This window comes from Chanos chanos, chromosome 6 (assembly GCF_902362185.1).
Source record: "Chanos chanos chromosome 6, fChaCha1.1, whole genome shotgun sequence".
NCBI lineage: Eukaryota > Metazoa > Chordata > Actinopteri > Gonorynchiformes > Chanidae > Chanos > Chanos chanos.
Window position 1 is genome coordinate 23,481,346 of NC_044500.1, and position 24,784 is coordinate 23,506,129.

At 40.7% G+C, this 24,784-nt stretch overlaps 1 protein-coding gene across 1 annotated transcript; it reads left to right on the plus strand.

Annotated features, from left to right (window-relative positions):
* Window positions 1-614: 614 nt before the first annotated feature.
* Window positions 615-23,025, plus strand: arhgap9 (Rho GTPase activating protein 9). The gene is made up of 20 exons (XM_030778176.1): window positions 615-1,023; window positions 1,342-1,694; window positions 5,339-5,569; window positions 5,665-5,745; window positions 6,711-6,758; window positions 7,691-7,750; window positions 8,328-8,480; window positions 8,673-8,762; window positions 9,482-9,543; window positions 9,667-9,754; window positions 9,880-9,975; window positions 12,526-12,624; window positions 12,865-12,982; window positions 13,137-13,256; window positions 18,131-18,229; window positions 18,384-18,461; window positions 19,406-19,459; window positions 20,781-20,915; window positions 21,222-21,327; window positions 22,833-23,025. The coding sequence occupies exons 1-20, from the start codon at window positions 615-617 to the stop codon at window positions 23,023-23,025; spliced, it is 2,673 nt and encodes an 890-aa protein (XP_030634036.1).
* The last annotated feature ends 1,759 nt before the right edge of the window (window positions 23,026-24,784 follow it).

Consider the following 24,784-nt stretch of genomic DNA (forward strand, 5'->3'; position numbering starts at 1 on the left):
AATGTAATTCTTTAACATTACTTTACCTTGTTATTACTTAACTTTGTTAAAGTTACTATACCTTGTTATGTAAGAGAAAGCTCAAGACTACAGAGGCATGTAGTCTGAGTGGTGTTATTATATTAAGTGGAATAATTTATCTGTCTTCAGTCAGTCATTCTGAAAATAATCTGTGGTTTTTAAGATGACCCTATTTCTGTATGGTTTTTTTCTTTTTTGTTGAAACTGTTTATTCATAAATATGTGCAGGTTTGTGTGTTTGTGTTGCCTGTAGTGAACAGGAAAGGTTTTTAGACAGGGGTTGTGCTGGTCACTACCTGTAACTTAATTTAATTTCATGTCCATGCCACAGTAAAGTGTGGCACATGGCTGCGTGTGGGTTTGCTTTATGTGCTCTTTAATGTGGATTACTATGACAAGGCTTTGAGTGCAAGCATATATATGAGTGTGTATGTTCAAAGTGTGCATGTGGACATAGGTCTGATCCAAAGGTTTGGGTTTTTATCTTTTTGTTCTGCTCTTGTATGTTCCAGATCATGGCAATGATGTCAAGCCTGCAGACTCATCCCAGCGGGGGACATGTCGTCAGCCCCACCCCATCCTGCTGAGACACCATGTTGACGGGCAGTTGGCGACGTACTGGCATGGCTGTGCCAACCCCCTCTGTCCCAGGGGCACTGAGCAAGGGTCGTAAGAGTGCCAGAATGCCAGGGAGCACCATGGTACTGGAGGCCCTGTATGACTATTCGTACCAGGGAGCAGATGGAAGACAAGTGTCCATACACGAAGGGGAACGCTTTCTTCTCCTCCGTAAGACAAATGCAGACTGGTGGCAAGTTCGCCGCATAGGCGTGGGCATGAAGGGCAAGCCCCTTTATGTGCCCGCCACGTATGTGGTGGAGGTGCCAGTCACAACCCTCCACTCCCCTCAGCCCTTTAACCAATCAGATTCCTCCCCCAACTGCACTGTCAAACTGACTCCAAGAGCCTCGCTTACCCCCTGCCTACAAACAGAGTGCTCAAGTAAGAACCTTGTGTGTGTGTGTGTGTGTGTGTGTGTGTGTGTGTGCTGATACTTCTATTCATTACTTTAGTTTACTTAATTAGTTACACATAGATTTACATTTTTTAATTTTCTCACTGTTGATAGGCTGAGATGTGAATCTGTAAATAAGGGTAATGTTGGGAGGAACTATAGGGAAGAACAGTAAGAATTGTGACCACAGCTGAACCAGTGAATGCAGTAATAGCCCTTTGAGGAACTAGCTATCCAGTATGAGCATCACTGGTCTTAGCTGATTTTTACAATATTTCTCTCCCTCTCTCTAATGCTGTTAACAGTGCCAGACAAAGCTGTCTGTCGGTCCATGGAAGATCTCAGTTCAAAGAGTGCCTTTAAGGACATTAGTCAGGGTGAGACAAGAAAAAAGGCATTCTTTCCCACTCTTCCTCAGTCTGGTCAGCAAAACACCTCAGCCTGCTCTACCTCAGGGCGCTTAATGGTTCCCAGTAGCCTTACTGGCTCAGCAGTGTCACTGCCACGCAGCAGAAGCTCCAGTAACCTCCCTGAGACCCAGCCTGGGGAGTGTGCAGGACCTGGAGTCAGAGTCTCTGCTGTGGGGAGCCCCACCAAGTCCTACAGCCAGTGGGATGTGTGTGAGACTGGACGCAGACACACATACAGCAATGTGCAGGTTAGCACCTTTTTCAGCAGTGCTCAGAGTCCAGTCAACGTCATACAGCTCTCTTTGTTTATGAGTGTGGCTTTCCTTTCTTCATCACCAGCCTGCAATCTCTTTAGTAATATGGATTACAGCTTCTATAAGGTCGCTGCACTTCCTAACAAATGACAAATGGCACACATAACACATGGAACATAAGAGAGTTATACCGATCACACACACTAACACATGAAACATAAGAGAGTTATACCGATCACACACACTAACACATGAAACATAAGAGAGTTATACCGATCACACACACATAACACATGGAACATAAGAGAGTTATACCGATCACACACACTAACACATGGAACATAAGAGAGTTGTACCGATCACACACACATAACACATGGAACATAAGAGAGTTATACCGATCACACACACTAACACATGGAACATAAGAGAGTTATACCGATCACACACACATAACACATGGAACATAAGAGAGTTATACCGATCACACACACATAACACATGGAACATAAGAGAGTTATACGGATCACACACACTAACACATGGAACATAAGAGAGTTATACCGATCACACACACATAACACATGGAACATAAGAGAGTTATACCGATCACACACACTAACACATGGAACATAAGAGAGTTATACCGATCACACACACCAACACATGGAACATAAGTGTTACGCTGCGTTATTGATCACACACACTAAAATTTACATTTATTCATTTGGCAGGCACTCCTTTTCATAAATTCACACAATTTTACATAAATTTCCACTGAAGGGTGACTGTCAAATTTGCAAGATAAGGTAGGTCTTTATGACCACCATATAAAGCTAAACTGGCATGAATGTCATTAACCAATATAAGAAAATATATCCAATACAGTACAGTGCAGCAAATGCAGAGTGCAAGCCCCATACAACCAATGCATGGTCTAAAGTAAGAATGAAGCAAATTTAGTACAGCAAAGTTGGCTTTGTTGCTTCCAGTTTTTAGCCGTTTTCACTGAAAAAATGAATGCATTCCTCAGAAAAGGGAAATCTGTTTTTTGACCATACTGATTTTTATCCATATTTTTGTTTTTCTTTCATCAAGTCCTGCTAACAGTTTGTAAGACTATGCTTTTAAACTTTGTTCTCTTATGGTGAAATTTGTCATGTGAAATATAAGTCAGGCACAGGAGTAAACCTGGGGAAATTTGCATCCTTGAAAAAAGACAAACTGCTACACCTGAGGCTTTGTCACGAAGTCACCAGGAAACCAGACGCAAGTGCAGAGAAGTAAATTTTAATGCGAATCGGGCAAATACAAACAAACACCGATAGCCACACTAAGTAGAAAACAAACAAAAGCAAACTAGACTGGAATGTAAACCAGAACCAAAACTTAGGAAAACACTAGGAATGAACGAATAATCTTTCAGAGCGCTCAGAGTACACATTGGGAAAGAGTACACTACCCGACGACTAAAGGAAACAGTGAGGTTTATAAAGAGGTGAGAATCAGGGAAAGCAAAGTGAACACAGGTGTGAATGATGAAGGGACAGGCCGATGATTAGTAAACCGGCGACGCCGATCGCTGAATGGCTGGAGTCGGTGTGGGAGGAGACGAAGTCGTTACAGGCTTTTCCTCATAATGTGGAGAAATCAAGATCAGTGGATGATTATGTAAAATATACTGGGTTAGGTTCACCACATGATAGCAAGCATTTTCATATCTGACTCCTTACACTGAGTTTATGATGAGTTTATATTGAGTTTATGATAAATTTATGATGAGTCTACACTGAGTTTATGATGTGTTTATGCTGAATTTATGATGAGTTTATATTGAATTCATGATGAGTTTGTATTGAGTTTAAACTGAGTTTATGATGAGTTCATTCTGCATTATATTAAATTTATGATGAGGTTTATAATGAGTTTACAATGAGTTTATGATGAGTTTTTACTGAGTTTACGATGAGTTTTTACTGAGTTTACGATGAGTTTATATTTAGTTTACAATGAGTTTATATTGAGTCAATACTGAATTTATTATGAGTGTATGTTTTGGGGTTTCAGTACTCGAGAAGGATCCGTTTGGGTTAAAATTACAGCTCTAACCAAAGACACAGGAACATTGGGCATGGGTTTGGTCATCACTCTCTGGTTCCAAGGTTGAATTTCCATCCAGGTCCAAAGTATTTTTTTAGTATAGGAATGCTATTCATAGGGGTTTGCCTATATTTGCAGTACAGAAGAGAGAGAGGAGAAAAGTGACATGGGTGGGTTGTAACATTGTCACTGGCTTAAGTTCAGTGAAACTCATAGTTTTCTTTGACATAACTACAGTCACTTCATCTGTCCCTCCTATTAAAATGTGGTTGTTCTGGACATAAGCAAATATCGGTGGTACAAATGGTCTGTGTTAGTTTTCGACCTGCTCTCCCCTGCCCATTCAACCCAGCAAACACACATGCCCATCTCATATGGCACAGCCCAGACTAGATGACGAAACAAGACGAAACAAGATTATTAAACAAGTCAAAGAATCAGGAAGCTCTTGACACCCTGCTGCTCTGTGAGAACAAAGACAATCTCTTTCTGTCAGCTCATAAGGGCCACTCCATTCGATGGTCCAGGCCTCAGAGCCCAGCAATGTCCAACGCTAACAGCCCTGCTCTACTGCAGTACAGCAAAGTGCTCTTAAATCTGTGTGTGTGTGTGCATGTGTGTGTGTGTGTGTGTGTGTGCGCGTACATGCATGTGTTAGTGTGGAATGGTGTGTGTGTGTGTATATGTGTGAGTGCGTGTATGTGTGTGATTTTGCTGACTTTTATTTTCACAATTCCATTTTCATAGTTGTTCTTTGTGTCCTGTTACATCTGTGGATCTTAATAAAAATTTATCCACACAGGTTTATTTTAAACTTTTTCTGCAGTCCAGTAAAATGAGAATAACAAATCACAGTTAACCACAATGTCAAATCACAATACTTATCTCTAAAAATAACTTAAAGCCATTATCTCAGTATTGTAATGATATCATGGTGAGAGCTGTTTGACAGTTCACTGTTCTAAAAGTTGTGATCAGTTGTGCATACACACTCACTCACTCACTTACACACATAATCCAGATAAGCACACACATAAGTAGACGTTTATGTTTCGAGGAAAAAAAGTTTATCTTTATATACCTTCAGGAATATATAAAAAGGACGTAAGAAATGCAACCATAGAACAGCACATTTCACCTAACTTTCTCTGCCTTCAGTCTTCATGAGACAAAATACAAACCTTCTATTTGACATGTTTTTATTTACTTGCTTTTCCTTCAGTAGAAATCCTCCCCTCTGTCACCTTTTGAAGTGCAGGCTTTTGTCTGTTTCTCACTTGCTTTCTGTATCATTTGGTTTAACCCACTTCCTCTGGCAGTTGTGGCTCTGAGTGACTTACACACTTGTTTACACATAACGAAGCTACGTATGTATTTCCATCAAACATACATATGCACCTTTTTGTAATAACAGTGCAGTCATTTGTTTCTGGACAAACACATACACGCATGCACGCACGCGCACACACAAAGAGACATCTAAACTTTCACATGCACAATCTGCATCTGCATTCCTCTTATTATTTGTGTTGGCCCAGCTCTCAGCTCAGGCCTACATCTCCCAGGGTTCCTTTGTGGAGCAGCACCAGATGAGAAGGCAGCTGCCAGAGCCGCCTAGCCCTGCGCCAGGAGAGCAGCCGCTGCAGAAGCTCGACCTGTGGGAACAGTACAGAGACCATGTGTCCGGGCGCAGCTTCTATGTCAACATCATCACCAAGGAAAGGTCCTGGAAACCACCCCGCAGGGCCCGCGATCATGCAGCCTGCAAGGTAACACACACACTTGCCCATAAACTATACTCCTCTTCCATATATTCCTTTTTTTGGCTGCTGACTTAATGTCCATTCCCTCTGTTCCTCTGTAGGCTGTTGAGATCCAGGCTGTGACTCTGCCACGTGGCTCCAATCATCTGACACTGAGTTCAGGAAACAGTCCACATCACAGGGTAAAATACACCCCACGTAACTGCCTGTAGGCCCATGAGAATGTAAGAGGTGTCTTATCCAGTTGGGTAGGTCAGCTGACACACACTGTGTTTATGGTCAATAAGATAGCTTTTTTATCACTATCATCCTCCTCTCTTATGAACACATATCGACTGCATTCACATATCGACTGCATTCACACACACACACACGCACACACACACACACACACACACACAAACAACTGCCAGATTGCCAGAGATCACGCAGGGTCACCTCATGTTGCAGATTAGAGCAGGAATCAAAATCCAGATTAAAAAGGGGATTACGCCCTATGCATTTTCAACATTTATTTATATAATTGTTTGTCTGAAATGGCTTTTTTATTTTGCTAATCTTTCTAACCCTAAAAGAGTAATGGTTCTCACTCTAATATGGCCCTCTGCACTTTTAGACAGTAAGAGAGACTCTTGAACAGGTGGTATATCAAGCAAGAAAGTGATATCAAGCCCACAACATCTCTCTCTCTCTCCTTCTCTCTCTCTGTCTCTCTCTCTTTGTCTCTCTCTCTCTCTCTCCCTCACTCACTTTGTGTGTTTGTGTGTTTGAATATGATCATTTTTCTCACAGAACATAGCTTCCTTGCTTTGGTAGTCAAGACAGTGGGAAGGTGACAGAGAGACTGTGTGTGTGTGTGTGTGTGTGAGAGAGAGAGAGAGAGAGAGAGAGAGAGATGTTATATGTTGATAATGCCATCTTCCTCATTGAATGGGGAAGTGAAGCAAGCCAAAACGAGAAGGAGAGAGGTGAATTTGGACTGTGGCTCATAGGGAAGCCCACAAATGTGAGAAAAGAGAGAGCGTTTTAGATCATCTGTCACGGAGCTCCAAACCATCAGCGCTTTGATGGATTAATTCCTGACTGACACTCACAGTGTTTGATCACTGCTGGCTTTTCATTTGGTTATTGGAACAGATGAGTTGAGTCATTCTGCTGTGAGTTGGGTGTGTCTTTATTTTGCAAGAGGAAGAAGGTATGTGTTTATGTGTTAGTTACGTCTTTCTACATGTTTGTACATTTGATCATTTACAAGGCTTATGACAGTGTGAGTTATATTTGTGTATATTAATATGTGAATAAGAATAGGGTAAGTGAACTAATAGCTGTAAAATTAGGTGGGAGAGATACAGCTTTTTGTTGTGATGGCAGCACAGAAAAATGAGATTAACATGTTTTTACTGTGCGTTGAGATCGGTGTGAGTAAGACTGGCTGCGGAGCTTCAGTAAGACAGAGGCAGACACCATAGTGCTGAAGTTTTCTGCGCTTTTACAGATTAATGGGGATTGACGCTGTCAAATGATGGTTTTAATGGGACAGCGAAATTTGTATGAAGTATGATATTTGCAACAAAGAACCAAAACATACACACTGCTACAGTAATGATGGCACGTCCATATTGAACCATAGATCCCGCCAGTTACCAGCACCTTCTGTGACTCTAGGTTGTGGCTTGGTTTAGGGTGACCCATAGAGAAGTCCACAAACAGCGCAGTTTTAATGGGCTATTATATGGATTATAGTGCCAACATCAGGTCAAATGGGGCAAATGCCACAGCTCGCACAGTGAGAGACTAAGGGTCAGACCTGCTGTTTCATAGCTCATTGTGACATTTCATTATAGGCAAGAAGAATAATTGTTTAAAAAAGATAGAGAAGAAAATCAGAAAACCAGCAGCTTCTCTGCATGAACTCAAGGATAAAGAGCAAAAAAGAGAACCAAAAACAACAGACTTCAGTTACAAACAGTTGACAGGCATGAAGTTATTGCAGGATGAAACACAAGAGCTAAGCTTTTTAACTATTCATCAAAAAAGTTCAGTTTCTTCATCATTTACTGAATCAGTCAGTGAACTGCCAGACATTTTATTGATTAAAATAAATCTACATGTCTCTCCCTCTGTCAGCTCCTTCTAGACTTTGCCTACAACACCCAGAATGCAGATGGTGATTGGCAGCTGAGCCAGGTGAGATTTTTGGCTCTAGTTTTCCTGTCTAAGTAAACATAAAAATGAATTTCATTATATTTCAACAGGATAGAATTTGAACATGTGCATTATTATCACATAAAAATATAAAGGAAAACCTGGAAACAGGCAAGTCCTTCACTATCTTCCATTTGTTCAAACACTCATCCATCACTTGGAGGGGGCTGGCATGAAGTGGGACCATTTAAACTGGCTCATGATGGGCATGTTACTTGGCAACATGATGCAAAGAGACCCAGTGACAGAAGAGCTGCTGTCTCATTATACTGGTTGGATTTCTTGTCTGCCTGTAAAATATTAAAATCTTTTGTTTTCAGGTCACAAAGGCCAAGACCTGCCTGTTACTCCTGGGGAGTATTCCAGAGAGTGGGTTTAGTGAAAACTCAGAACAAAGCCATAGGACTCCTCTATTAAGAGGTTTACTACCTGCTCTGAGTTAACTAACTCAGAGTTTTCACTAAACTTGCTTTTGGAATACCCCCCCGCGTGCTGGCATTCTGGATGAGCTTATTCCATGCATGACCTGAGACATTTTTATTTTTCCGTCTTCCTGTAGATCATGCAGCGTGCAGCCTCATCAGACACCCTACACTCCACCTCCTACAACATGAACCATGCCCAGGGTGTTTCAGAGGCCGCGGAATATATTAGCCACTCCTTCTCCATGATTGTCTCTGAGCAGTTAGCAAGGTCGTCCCCAACTGACATGGTAGTGAAAACACACATACAGAAATATATAAGTATATACACTTACAATGAGAGCTCTTTACACACACACGCGCACACACACACACACACACACACACACACACACACACACACATATGTAACAGTAAGCTGTAAATATGTGCGTATGTTATTTTTGACTGTGGCACTGCTGTGTTTTTTGTCTCTCTTTCAGTCATCAGACCACACAGACGACCAAAAGACCACCAAGCTCATGGAGTCACCTTCCTCTGCCAGCTTTCTAGACAGTTATAGTATGAACCCAGTAAGACAAAACCTGAACAACCCTGACTTACACACACACACACACACACACACACACATGCATGCATGCACATAAACACGTACACGCACACACACACACTCAAACACCTACACATACACCCACATGCTGACACACTCAGACATGCGCACACACACAGAAACCCTAACCCCCCAAAGCAAACATAGGCACACACCACTCAGATCCTCACGCACCTACCCACAGACACTCACAAACACTTACAAACTCACACACACACACATAGATATATACAAACAGACCTTAACATACAAACACACACACACTAGGGCTAGTGGGACGGAGCTAGTGGAACACCCTGTTGTAAAATCTGTCTGCAGTATGTTACAATGAAAGTCACAGGACTCATTCAGTTACAGTATATGAGCTTCTACTTAATTTCACCATAATCAGCCTTATCAGCAACTAGACAGAAGTGTGTCACTTAAGTGCTTCATAATGCAACTATGTTACACTATGAACATGTGATTGAACATCTGACAGTACAAGTATGTTTAGTGCGAACAGCCACTGAGTCATTCATGATGGACACATTGAGTATGAGAGATGAGAATTTCCTGAAGAAGAGCTGACTCCACAGTAAAGTCAGTCTGAAAGTTGTGTGAGTTTGAAAATTAGCAGACTGAGTGTACCCAGGTGCTGTGGCTTTCTTGTGCTTATCACCCAAACCGTTCTCACCACAGGAAATACAGAAGGCGGGGCTGCTGAATAAGACCAAGATTGCAGAGGGAGGCAGGAAACTGAGGTAGGGGAACACAGATCATGGCTGCTTCATTTGACTGATCAGCAAAGCTGTGTGTTATGTGTGTGTAATCTTCCTGTGAAGGGCATTCCTAAGTGTAAACTGATAATTATCTTTATTCTGAAGGAAAAACTGGAACATGTCATGGGTGGTGCTGGTGAGAAATAGCCTGATGTTTTTCAAAGACCCAAAAACTCAAAGCCCATCAAGCTGGGTAAGGCTGCATACTGTGTTAGAAGTGTGAATTTTATACTTAAACATTAGAACATGAAAAGTAGGACACTGTTGATTCCATGAAGACCTTAAATTAGTCTGTTTTTATATGTGTTCCTTTCACAGAAACCAGGAAACAGTCAACCAGAAAGCAGTGTGGATCTTAGGGGAGCTCAATTACAGTGGGCAAATGAACTCTCCAGCAAAAAGAATGTCTTCAAGGTGAGTGTGTGTTACTGTACCTAAGTACCTGTTTCACGTATGTGGACTTTAATAAAGTGTTTCCATTTTTTGGAGACTGTGGCTTTTTACTTTCACCTCACTATTATCTTACATTTGATACCACTGTGTTTATGTGACATCTGTTGTTCCTTGTCACACCAATTAGTGCTGTGATTTGTTTAGAGCTGCCCCCGATAGTCGACTAAACTGTTAGTCCACGAAAAGAGTCTTAGTTAACCAAGTTTTCATTGGTCAGTTAGTCGCAGGAAAAAAAGCCCTCGAACTCTGTCCAGGAGCTGCGCCTTTTTGTTAAAAATTTATTACACTATGTCAGGCAGGAAATCATCCAAAGTGTGGGATTATTTCGAACGTGTAATGGATGACCCCGAGAGGGTGACATGCAAACTGTGCATGCAAAGATACGCCTATCATTTGTCGACCTCAAACATGACTTATCTGAAACATGTAAGTAGCCTAACATACGATGGAGTATTAGGGTCACATTGCGGGAAAAAAAACCCCCCTGAGATTTCGAGATTAAGATTGTCATATTACAAGAATAAATCGTAATTTTACAAAAAAAAGTAATAACATTAAGAGAATAAAGTCGTAATTTACGAGGAAAATTCATAATATTACAAGAATAAAGTCGCAATGTTAGGCTACATGGAGGAAATATCAGAAGAGCAGCCTGCCGACTGCATTAAAATGAGGAACATAGAGCATCTTGTGACATTATACTTTAGTAGGCTATAGGTTTCACAAAGAACGAAATACTTAATCTTTTGGCACATCAGCACCAGTTGCCAGAAGCAGGTTCAGCCTGCCATTGATTGTCCTCTTGCCCGTTTTGTTGGTTGCTGTTAATAAACTTTCCTGAATATTATGTTTTTTTTCTCGAAATTTTACGATTTTATTCTTGTAATATTATGATTTTTCTCGTAAAATTATGACTGTACTCTGGTAATGTTATGACTTTTTTTCCCTCAGTTATGATTTTATTCTTGTAATATCACGACCTTATTTTCAAAATCTCAGACCCCCCCACCCCCACACCATGTGGCCCTAATACTGCTCTTAAAAAGAAAAGCATTGTCATAAACGGGCAGCTCGCTTCTTGCGTGCGTTGTAAAATTCATATTTTAAAGGCTCATTATTACGGTTTTGTATTTCTCTGTACTGTAGCACAGTGTTACTTATAAAATTCTCTCTCTGCCCTGAAACCCAAACCATTTTCTGATGACCCCAAGAATATATATTTAAACCATTAAATTAATATCATAAAGGCGCGACGAATAGTTGACTAATCGCTTGAACTAACGACTACAAGTCGACCAGTAATGCGATCCGTTCATTTTGAACTGATCTTTTGTATGACTTTTGTATGACGAGTCGTCTCAGTGAGTGATCCGTTCATTTTTCCCTGGACCGTTTCTTTCATTTGATTTGTGACAGCTACAGGCTCAGATTCACGAACAGGTCTCACGGCTCCTTCCGTTCACTTGTCACATGACCGCTGCATATTCTCAGTGTAGGAACGACTGATTCGTTGATGACTCATAACTATGGGTCTTCGGGCCTGTGTCTTTCATTCATTATTCTCATGGTTACAGCAGTACATGATCAATGCTATTATTACTGGTGAGGAGAGCTTGCTAACGTTAGCTGGTCAATCAGAACATTTCCGTAGCTAGCTGTTTGTAATGTAGGTACTGAATGGATGTTTAATTTGCCCTCAATGATCAGGAAGGCTAAAGTGAATAGCTATCATAGAATGAATAGAACGATATTTTTTATTGATAAGTGCAGTACTCTTGTACATTTTGTACATAGTGTTCTTTGGATATTTTTATATATTTTTATTGTTTTCCTTTATCTCTACTTTCTTATACCTTGTGTTTATTTGATAAACAGCATTCAGAGTGGAAGGCAAAGTAAGAATTTCATTGTATGGGGAATGACATTGTTTTAACTGTGCATATGACAATAAATGCTTCGACTTTGACTTTTGAATTGAGATAATCAGTCATTTCCACTGAATAACTCAGTAGGCTATGGTCCAAAAGGTTGCTTAAGAGCTTAACAAAAGTGAACTTGTGTATTATACTTTACCAAGTGAAGCAAACCATTAGTGTTTGAGAACCATCTTTCTGTCATTACTCAGATGACAGCTGCAGTGCCACACTAGTTCCAATGAATGAAATGAACAAATGACTCAAAAAAAGATTCGTTCATTTTACTGAACGAGATTCAAAGATCCGAATCAGTAAAAAGATCCAAACGGGTCGTACAGAACGACTGGTACTAAACACAGTGATGGCATGACACTGGTCTTTTCATGTGCAACACTCAATCACGTTTCAATCAAACTGATATGTTTTAATGATATGTCATATATTAAAACATTTTTTAAATGTAAAAATGTAAAATGTTTTATCTGTTGGTAGGGCATTACACTCATTGTATGAGTTAGTGTTAAAGTAAAAAGTGTGTGTTGAATTGTATTGAGTTGTTTAAAGTGAAATAAAGTGACATTGTCTGTCTTTTCAGCTGAGGACGGTGACGGGCAATGAGTTTCTGCTGCAGTCAGAGACAGACTCTCTGATTAGAGACTGGTACAGCACCATTCGCAGGGTCATCGACAGACTGGTGAGAAAGACTCACTGTGTTTTGATGACTATAGAAGATTGGGAACAGGGCTATGACAGCTTAGTGTAAAATAATATCACCATAACCAGAAGTACTTACATCCACACTCCATCATCTATAAGATCTTATGACAAGTTTTATTTTTGTATTTTTGATGAGCTCTGTGTGTTTGTGTGTGTGTGTGTGTGTGTGTGTGTGTGTGCGTGCGTGTGTGCATGTGTGCGTATGTTTATTTTTAAGGACCGGGAGAACCCTTTGGATAATGTGCTGTTGTATTCACTGAAGCGCTCAGGGTCGGTGGACCTGCTGGATAACAGTGGGGATGAAGACGATAGCCGTGCATGCTACAGGACCTCGCGTCAGTCCCTTACACATTCACACCCATTAACACTTTTCTGTCATACTCTTTGTTCATTTTCTGTTTGCCTGTATTTATAGGCTTCTTTCTTTCACTTCCTCTGTTATTCACACTCTTGTTGACCTGAGCCGATCTGACTTTCTGTCCTCTGCAGTCCCGCGCTCTGCCTCCAACCTAGAGAACTCGGAGAGGAAGAGAGTGAAGAGTCGTCTAAAGAAGCTCATTCAGAAGAGGCCCACGCTACAGTCCCTGCAGGAGAAAGGACTAATAAAAGGTTAGCTCTGCTCCTGTCTGTCATTAATCTACAGTAGGGCTGGGTGGTATGGCCTAAAATCTATATCATGGTACAAGTCAAAACACAGACGGTAATGATATATATCACGGCATATTTGTTTTTCTTAAAATTTCAATATAAATGCTTCTAAAGGGGTAAAGCACTGGTATGGCAAGTGAATGGTAGCTATTACTAACTCTTAACTGTATTACTAAGACATATTTCACACAGTACAGAGGTATTTTAAGAACAAGTACACAGTGATGGCATTTGTTTTGTCGGTCCACCGCTGACTTTGGAAAATGCCTCGAATAGTCGATAGAAACACCTTGTGTTTTTGCTGTGGGGCATGGTTGTGAAGCCAGCAGGCAAGTTGTTTTGCTATCCTGTTAGTAGCAGTTAAGTTCAAGTGCTTAAATAAAGGTTCACAGTGGTCTATTTGGCCTGACCAGAGCCGTTGAGAGATTATGTTCATGTAACACATAAACAACAACCCATGTTGATGTAGACACAAATGATTACACATACATCTGTTAATCATATACATGTTTTCATGCTACATGTAGCCTTTAGCCTCCGCCAACTTGGTCAGACTTTTTTTTGTTACTTCCGCCTCTCTAGAGAATGTCACGTACTAAACACATCACACGCTGAACTGATTGGTTCTCTCGTGGTTCTTATTTGCATAAAGTTGGGGATTTGCCATCTCAATTTTGCTTGCTTCGCCAGATTCGCTCTGATTTCACCCAGTCAGAACAAACTTCACCCCCATGCAACCTGAATGAGAGCGAAGCAAGATTAGCTGTAATGGAAGGGCACCTAGGGCTCTACCGGTCAGCATGGTATAGTCAAAATCCATACCGAAGAACAAACTCATACTGGTGTACTTTGCCACAAAACATGTGACAGAGTGAAATAACAAGACAGCCATGATTCTGAACTGCTGCAAAGCTGTATCACAGATTCTGTCCAAGCATGTGTAGAGTGCAGAGATAACACATGACTGACCAAAGTAAACATTTGGGGTGAGCCTGTATGTTTTTGTTAAAGTTATCACTGATTATTAGTAACACAGGAGACTAGTAAGTGATGTTTGGAGTCCATATTCATTTGCAGTAAATTATAAAAAATAGTGTGTGTTGTAGATCTCCCCCTGGTTTACATACATAAGCCATTTTCCCCAACAACTCTTCACAGTTCTTATTGAATTGAAGGTCAAACTTGGTCCTTTGGTGCACTCTTACTCTGGCATTCCTATGAGCTAAGAAAGTATATCTGGAAAGTATTTATCCTTCTCTAGCATGTTGTCTGATATTTATCGTGGTGTAGTATTAGCAGTACCGGAATGAGTTTCAAAGCGGGGGGGGGCAAGAACATGGGGTAAACCCAGATCTGTAGGGGGGTCCGGGGGCATCCTTCCCACGAGGACAATTTTCTTAATTCTGGCAGCTAAATGCACCATTTTCCCGCAGTTTGAGACAGAAACAGAAAGCCTAAAGACAGTGGCGTTACCAGGATAGCGTATGCTACATTGCAATGTCGCAACTACTAATTTGATGTAATCATGTAGTCGAAATAACCTGTGCCTGAACACAAAAGTAACTTGTCGAGTTTAGCAAACAAAGTGTTGGGATGGTTAGGCAGGTTTGTATAGATAAACAAATGTTACAGAATAAATGCAGACATAGGTTATGACAACTCTTGACTGTTTGCTATGCCAGGTATCCAGGTGTGGTTGCCGACATGTGATTTCCCAAATCAACAAAATACGTCGCACAGCCAGTGTAAGCTTCGGCCATTCTTCTTAAACATTATCACATTACTTTCCTTGCGATCCAGACCTTGGTTGGCGGTACAGAGTAACATCATACCCGGGGATCAAACATTAATCCTAAAACAATGTGGATTGGGCTGGCTGTGAGCTCCCTTGCTTATGAATGAGAATGTGTTTCTGCTTATTTTCATCCAGAGCTTACATGGATCAGCTAAAGAAAGGCTGGTGAGCCCCCCCTCCCCCCAACATATAATTATATCTACCTGCACAAATCAACGACGCTGTGCATTACAAGCTAAGTTACCGCTGCAATGGTTAACCTCTCTCTCTGTTTTTTGGCATAAAATGGACAGTGTCGATTAACAAAGATATTCAGAGAGCCAATATTCTGCCCCCCCCCCCCCCCCCCCTGCTTCCGGAGCCCCAGTCTTGTATGATGTCTGATATTTATCCTGGTCTTGTATGTTGTCTGATGTGTATCCTGGTCTTGTATGTTGTCTGATATTTATCCTGGTCTAGAATTATGTCTGATATTAATCTTAGTCTTGTATGATGTCTGACATTTATCCTGGTCTTGTATTATGTCTGATAGTTATCCTGGTCTTGCATGATGTCTGATGTTTATCCTGGTCTGGTATTATGTCTGATATTTATCCTGGTCTGGTATTATGTCTGATATTTATCCTGGTCTAGTATTATATCTGATATTTATGCTGGTCTTGTATGATGACTGATACAGTACTTTAATATAGTACGTTCCACCCCTGTTTTTAACTACAGTAGCTATCACCTACCAGACCATTTCAGTTGTCAGATAAGCCCTAAATATATCTGGAGTTTGGTTCTGACAAATATTTCATGCCAGTGTATGATGGTCCATTCGTGATGCATTTATTCTGTTGTGATGTTGTTGGAAAAATGTCAGAGTGTTATTGACATGTAGAAAAGAATCTGAATCTGAATGAATATTAATCTACACATCAGACATCCTGCAAGTAAAACAGGAGAATCCTGCATTTAGGGGACCACACACCAAAGAAACCCTTCTGTCGCTGAGCTGCTCCTCCATCAGCTCCTCCATCAACTTCTTTCAGTTCATTTTACAGCTGCTGGAGTTACTCTGCAAAAGAGCAAAAAAGTGTTTCAGCACTTGCTTTTTAGTTTTAAATATTGTCTACAAAATGATCTGCAGGGAAATAGAATTTCCATGTTAGCGTGTAACTCCGCCCTTACTTTGATCTTACAGTGCTGTGTTGTACCTGTCTTTGCAGAGATAGAGGGTCACTCTAATTTTGTTTGGTTTTAAAACAGGTGCCCAGGAATATGCATTACCATTGATATGCCAGATTTAAAATGGCTAGAGCAGCTGTTCTACCCTCCCTAAACACACCATCCCTCTTGACCATCAGCATAACACACACACACACACACACACTGCACCTCAACCCCCGTTGGGTAACTTTGGAATTTAAAGTGAATGTAAAAAATTAGAAAAATAGACCACAACCAAACCTACCTTATTCATTTTATTTAAAATTACTCTGTTGAAAAAAGGATGTTTTGGCTGACACCTACATCAGGAGCAAGCAAGAGTAATCACCACCCAACAGCTTAATTACTTTTTACCAGACAAGTTCATGGCATCCTTTAATTTTATTGTACTACAAAGTACAAGCTGTCCACCACTATTAATACCAAGCCCACTGATAAAAATACTCTTTTGAGTGCTAGCAGGTTTCATCCAGTATCTCTTAAACACCATCTACCTTTCAGACATTTTATACATTATGATGAAATGGTTGCTCTTAAACACCATCTACCTTCCAGCCATTTTATACATTACAAGGAATTGGTCGCTCTGATGAAGATTTTTAGACAAGAACAGTAGGATTTAAGGGATTTTTCCAGACCAATGAGATGATGATGATGTTTATGTGAAAACCTATAAATGCTGTAGAGAGTCTCCTATGCAGACTAGTCGAATTCATTTTTATGTCTTCACTTCTAGATTCTCACCCTTGTCACACCAAAATAATTTACAATATTAAAATCCTTGCACATGTTGGCCTCTAATGAAAAAGTGAGTAACCAGTTGAAACACCCTTCACTTTTTTTCATGTAGAAGTGGAAAAAAAATTAAATTTTTTGGTTTTCTCTGCTTTGATAAGTCTCTCTTTGATATATAACAACAATTCTCCTTGTTATTCATGTGCCCACTGTAACAATACCACCTGTATAAATGAGTTTGCATATCCACATTCAGAAAAATGTTTTCACACTGAAGGGCCCATTACATGTGGCACTTGTGCTGTTTGCATGCTTAAATGTCCCCATGGCTTAGCCTACATAATGAAAACAAAACAACAACTTCAAGCTTGTGTATCAGACCACAAAAAAACAATTAGGAGGCAGGATTTAAGCTGTCCCCTCACAAAACATTTTTTGGTGAAGATTTTTAAAGTCAACCATTCCTTAATTATGCCTTGTTCCTCTTTATTGGGTGCTTTAGCCCCTCTACAATCCACTGTTAAAGTTTTACTTCTGATTCTGTCCTTTCTTTGTTTCATCGGATTTTATGGTATAAAAAAATGCAGGGGTTCTGAAAAACAAACGCAGTTGACAACGGCGTGGAGGGTCAGGTGGATGATAAAGGCTGTGGGAATGAGTGTGCTACAAGTCCACTACAGACTGTTGCAAACCAGAAGTTTCTAATGTCTGATGCTCTAATGTTTCTAACATACCACTGTCTCATGTGTAGTGATATCTTACTCACAGATCTTCGTAGACATATAGATTAATCAGTTCAGCTCAGATTTAATGGTTATTGGATGAGTGAAAATTCTGTCCTCATTCATGATGCCCACATTTTTATGTCAATGTGGCTCAAAATGTGGATATGGTGAGCTGTTATATGTCATCTAGTTTTCCATTTCTGCCTGTTTCAGAAAATGACAAGTGCATGTGTGCGTCTGTGTGCATGTGTGTGTGTGCACATGCATGCGCATGCGTGCATGCGTTCGTGTGTTTTTGTGTGTTTGTGTGTGTGCGTGCGTGTGTGTTTGTGTGTATATGTGTGTGGTTGCGTGTGTTTTGCACACAGACCAGGTGTTTGGCTGTGGTTTGGATGTCCTGTGCGAGAGGGAAAAGAGCACTGTCCCTCGTTTTGTCAAGATGTGCACAGACGCCGTAGAGAAGAGAGGTAATGTCATGCCATTATTACATCATTATGACCTGTGACCTGTTGTCTAAGCACAGAAACTGCTGAGCTGTGGAGTTGTGTGGGTGTCTCTCACAGGTGTGTGTGGTAAAGCATGGTTACAGATAATCTCTGCTTATGTGTGTATTACTGACAGGACTGGACACAGATGGGATCTACAGAGTCAGCGGAAATCTTGCTGTGATTCAGAAACTGCGCTTTGCTGTAAACCATGGTGAGAATAATAAAGATACATACTAACACACACATACACACACACCACATGTTTGTCCCAGAATTAAACAACACTCTTATTACAAACCAAAGGCAATTCCCATACTCTGTAAAGCAGAAATCTCTCCTCCTCTGGCTAGCTGTGGGTTGCCAGAGCAGAATGCCTGAATAATTAGTGTTCTTTATGGATGTAGAGAATGTAGAAAGGATTTAGAGATGACAGTTTCATCAAAGGTCAGATTCAGTGAGGGATTACCAGCAACAGGTGAGGATGGATTGAGACAGCAACAGGTGAGGATGGATATAGACAGCGACAGGTGAGGATGGATCAAGATTGCGACAGGTGAAGATGGATAGAGACAGCGACAGGTGAGGATGGATCAAGATTGCGACAGGTGAAGATGGATAGAGACAGCGACAGGTGAGGATGGATCAAGATAGCGACAGGTGAAGATGGATAGAGACAGCAACAGGTGAGGATGAATAGAGACAGACAGCTGTAGGAATGGGGCTCAGAGAGCCCTTAACCAGTTCTGTCAGATTTGTGTAATTGTGTTGGTAGATAGACTGGGTCTGAGAGAGATAAATCGTTGGTCCCTTGTATGTGTGTGTGTGTGTCTGTGTGTGTGTGTAGTTTGGGGCCAGCAGGCACTTGGCTGTCCTGGACAGAGAGAAAGAGTGAGCATTGCTGACTATATGAAAAACAAATCCACAGTAAGACAGCAGAGATGTTGACAGACGTGTATGTGTGCTCGTCAATGACAGGCAGTAAAATAATAATGACAGTCCAGTCAAACACAAGTAAGACACTTATATGGAAAAACAAATTAAAGTAACTATGGTACTTTTCAACCCACATATCTCTGCTGCCCATCGAGATGCACTGGTGCCTAGGCTTGTGTGCTCGGTGTGGTAAGACATGTGACATCCTCTTGGTTCTTCTAGAGCGTGCCATCACCACGGATGGACGGTATCTCTTCCCGGATGATTTGGTACAAGGTAGTGAGAGACTGGTCAATAGAGCTGTCAGTTAACTTTCAAGCCTAATACAGTTCAGCTGCCAGTGTCTGTGTTTGGCTTGCAGCACATGCTTTTTTCAATTTCTATCCTTACAAGCTAATCTCAGATCAGTTCTGCTTAAGTTACGAACATAGCTGCATAATGAAAGTGTTGTCAGTTGTTGAAAGTGTTGAAAGTGTTGTCAACTTATCTGGGTAAAGCACAAACTGCATTGAGTTCTACACATGTCCTCATTTGGCTTCCAAGTCTGTTTTAACGATTTTTAATAGGTAAAGTCTGTTTTAACCATTTTTAGTTGGTAGGTTTTGATTATGGTGCCCTGGGAAGTTCATCAGCTCTAAAACTGTTGCCACTGGAAATGACTGGAAATGTCCAGCCAGCCAAGTTCAGATGAAAGCACATTTTAAAAATGCAGTTAGGCTCTGCTAAGTCATCTGGATTTGTCCACTGCATTGGAGATATTTGCAATGTCATATACATTTGAACGTGTGGTAGAAAATGCCAGTCCTTACATTTCCAGCCATTTCCAGTCTGATACTGCGCTTTCAGCATCTCCCTATGGCTAACAAAACAGTTACAGCGTGCTGAGCAAACAGTTTCTCCCTATGGCTAACAAAACAGTTACAGCATGCTGTCTGCTGTCAGTCATCTCTCTGTGCTCAGTATCTCTCTGGGTGCTCCGGTGAACAGAAAATGTGGTGTTCAAATATTTAACACGCTGCAAAATTAAGTGTGTGTGTGTTTGTGTGTGTGCGCCCACACGTGCATGTATGTGCATCTGTGTGTGTGTATTTGTGTGTGTATGTGTGTGTGTGTGTGGCCAAGCTGATTCCATGTTGTGTTGCCTTGTTGTGTTGCCTTGTTTTTGCCTGTTTTTACCTCTTTTCCTTTTGTTGGTCTTGAGCCCTGTGGTCTAGCCTGAACTGAGTCTGCTGGCTCTGTCAGGACTCTGACATATGTCTTAACAGTGTCCTCCTTGCCTTCTGTTTGAACCTCACTGTATCTGTCTACTCACCAGTTTTAATATAGTCTCTTTTTTCTGTGCTATCCACTTCACCATATCATTGTTCTCAGTATTTCCTATACAAAACACTAATGTTTATTTCTGTCTGTTTATTCATTTATTCCCCGTTTCCCTCATCTTCTCCCCCATTCCCAAACCTTATCTTTTATTCCTGTCTTCTTTCACTGCATTATTTTAACTTTGCTCTTTTTTATTAAATTCCATCCTCTTCCATCTCTCTTCATCCTGTGCTGTCCTGCTGCTCTGTTTCATTCTTCTCTTGCCCACGTGTGTCAGAGGAGAGGCTGGATCTGGAGGACCCGCAGTGGGAAGACGTCCATGTGATCACAGGAGCTCTCAAGCTCTTCTTTAGGGAGCTTCCGGAACCACTCATCCCATACAACCTCTTCTCCCACATTGTCGAGACTGTCAGTGAGTGAGAAAGAAATAAAAAGAGAGAGGAAGAATAGGGACAGATGTAATCATAACTATCAGAGTAAAATACTAAAATAAAAAGAATGAAAACAACTAAATACATTGATAATCCAAATTTAAAAGTCAAACGTCCACCGTGAAAAACAGTAGACACAGTATCATTGTAAAGAGAATAATATTCATTTGGTAAATATAATAATATTGTTATAATGTCCCACATGGATGACAAACATAAATAATGAAAGTGATTGTAAAGAAGACGAACTCAGGTAAAGATGTGTGTTTTGTGGCCTTGTGTTGTAGAGCTGTGTGATTACCCAGAAAAAGTTGAGCAGTTGAAATTGATGGTGAACAGCATGCCGCGACCGAACCATGACACTCTGAAATTTCTGTTTCGACACCTTAGACGGTAAGAGTTTCACCTGTAGTAGTTGGTTTTGAGAAACGAGCATTTGAACATAAATGTCCATATGCAGAAATTTAAAGGAATATACTACCCATTTCTTTGTCAAGGGATGCTTTAAGAATTCATAGTGATATATCAAAGATTTCTCCTAATATATACATCAACTGTCACAAAAAGGGTTCTTTTTTCTTTAATTCTTTTTAGCACACTACAGTGCTATATAAAGACCACCACTAGGGGGCAATACCAGCATATATTGCAATAGTTACATGTCACTGATATTAGTACCATGTGCTGTAAGTCGTCAAGGGATATGAATTGGACAAAGGATTTTTAACAAATAGATTCAAATCATGAGTTTTAGCAGTTGTGATCCAGTTATGAATGTAGAGTTGTTAAACTAATACCCTTCAACACCAATAAATACTTGGAGATATGGAAGGAGGAGAAAGAAATGTTTATACTACCTTTACACTAAAGATAGTATACACATAAAAATGGTATACACATAAAGATGGTATAAAAATAAAGATAGCATAAATATAAAGATGGTATAAATGTAAAGATGGTACAAACATAAAGGTGGCACAGATCTTGGCAGAGACCTAAAGAATGACTGAGATGTCTGTGCCAAGGTGTCGCCTGGTGTATGAATGCTATCCCTCACTTTCCCCAATGCAACCCCCAAATATGCTCTTCCCTCTGTCTTTACCCCCACCCCCACCCCCACCCCACCCCTTGGGACCTCTGTGGCCAGTCTGCTGGAAGGAACACCAACACCACCGCCACCACAACTGGAACGCCACCCCCCCCCCCCCCCCCCCCCCCCATATTTTTTAATGTGGAAGTTTTGAGCAATTGCTGACTGCCTCTGTGGCTTGGTGGGAATGGCATTTTTAGAAGAAAAAAAAAACACACTCCTCACACTGTGGGTTTAACCCCTTACTGCATCCCAATAACACACACACACTCTCTCTCCCTCTCTCTCTCCCTCCCTCTCCCCCCACTCTCTCTCTCTCACATACACACACACACACACACACACTCTCTCTCTCTTTCTCTCTCTCTCTCTCTCCCTGTCCCCCTCTCTCTCACAAACACACACACATAGACTCTCTCTCTCTCTCTCTCTCTCTCTCTCACACACACACACACACACACACACATGCACTCCTGAATCCTTGCTTTCTCTTCTCCCACATTTCTCATCCTATTTTTCAACCTTTTCTATCCCGCTTCCTCTTCCCTCTGTTTTTCAAATTCTTTCTCTTTTCAAATTCTTTCCCTTTTCACATCCTTTCTGCCCTCTCTTCATTTACCCTTTTTGTCTGTTCATCGCTGTTTTCTCTTTATTGTTCTCTGACTTGTATGTTTCCCTCTTCCTCATATTTGTTTGTATGTATGCTTCTTTTCGTTCTATCTCTTTCCTCTGTTCTCTCACTCCATTCTTTCTTTTCACTTTTGGTTACTGTATCACTCATCACTCTATCCTTCCCGTTCTTCTCCAGGGTGATGGAGCACTCTGACCAGAACCGCATGACGACACAGAACATAGGGATCGTTTTTGGCCCGACCCTCATGCGCCTAGAGCAGGATAATGGTAACATGGCTGTTAATTTGGTTTACCAGAACCAAGCAGTGGAACTCATCCTCAGTGAATACGACTTCATCTTTGGACCTGACCTGGACGGCTCTGTCTAGCAAAATGGACTGCAGCAGTAATCAGAACATCCATAAGGGATGAACGAAATAAATCACTGAATCAGCAAACTGAATCATGGAATTAGCAGACTGAAACAGTGTATCACACAGTGAAATATTTGCATATTTTCAGTATGTTATGGAGAATGACTGAAGGACCTGCTTGATTTAGTGGTCAGGAATAATTAATTTTCATATATTCATGAGTATGTTTGGGAGGAAACTAGGAAACTGTTTTTTGTCCTTTTAATTTTTCTGTCCATATTTTGGATGATGTTTGTTTGAGGGAGCAGAGAGAGAAGTGTCCAACTGAAGTTTGCTCCTAAAACCTTCATGGCCTCAGTAACTGCTGTGGCATTTTGTTTCTGTTTGCTTTATATAATGATCATATGGGTCTTTATGACTGTATAACATCAAGCACTAGGGTAACGACTATATATATAGTTTGTGTGTAGTGTATCCCATCAGCCTAATGTCGGCTCTTTTTTAAATGATATGTTAATTCATTGTTATTTGAGGGATGATAAGGTGATCCTAAAGCCTTGTGTATCCTAAAAAAAACCTTTTAACTTTATGTACAATAAAATTCAGCAACATGAGCAAACTTCAGGAGCTAACAATGATGTTTGAAAGCAAGCTTCAGTCTTTCTTTCTTTAACTGTCAAACAGAAACAGAGAGAGTCCAAATGCCGTGTAGTCTCTGCTTATAGCTGCATCACAGTATGTTTGTGTGTGTGTGTGTGTGTGTGTGTGTGTGTGTGTGTGTGTGTGTGTGTGTGTGTGAAGGCAGCTGGTATGACAGTAAAGGAAGTACAGAGGTGCAGTTGGGGTGGAGTTCTCCCCTGCGATTGGCCCAAACTCTGCTTTTAATAATGCAACAAAAAGGGAACCAGCAATGCATATGTTAAAAAACTGTAGACTTTTCCCCTTCAGCTTCACTGTGGCTTTGGTAATTTTATATCGATTGTGGCTTTGGCAGTTGACAAAAAGAGCATGAGAGAACAAAATGAGAGAAGAAAGTGAAGGATTTTAGTGTTGGATTTTTATATATTTATTCAATTTTAATTCCTCATTACTGCATGTTCTTTGGGAGACAGAGAAGGGGGAATTGAGAGGTTTTTAGATGTGTGTCCAAAATAGAATTGAGAGGGGTCATGTATTTTATTGTTCTCTGTTGGAGAAAAATGTATCTGTATTGCTCTGTGGTTTATGTTGTCAGGGATTTGCCAACATCATTTATGAAGCCTTTAGCTAACTTTGGAAAACTATTAAAGCCAGTGATCTGTCTTAGCACAAGTCAAATAATCTGCATCAATTCCTGGCTCATCTGCTTCAGTTTCAATGAGTTGGATCTATAGGTGTGTGTGAGAGAAGTATGAAAAGAGTGACTGTGTAGGAAGAGTGGATGTGTAAAAAGAGTGAATGTGTGGGAAGAGTGAATGTGTGAAAACCTGTGTGAGGGAGTGTTTAAAGTTCATTAGTCACAGGTATAGACAATATTCCGTCACCTCTATCCTTTCCTTATTTTGTTTGTTTTGGCTTCTGGTTTGTCAAGAAAGATCCCTCCTATTTTGTGTGAAGTTCTAGTTTTTTGTGAAAAAGGTGCTGACAAAATCTTTCATTATTATGGCATTCATCCCTTACCCATCATATGATTAGTGACCATGTATTTTTTTATTGTAAAATGTATTCTATGAAAAAGCCTGGGATTTTTGACATGTATGCGGAGTGTGTGGAGTGTAAGACGGTGGACGAAAAG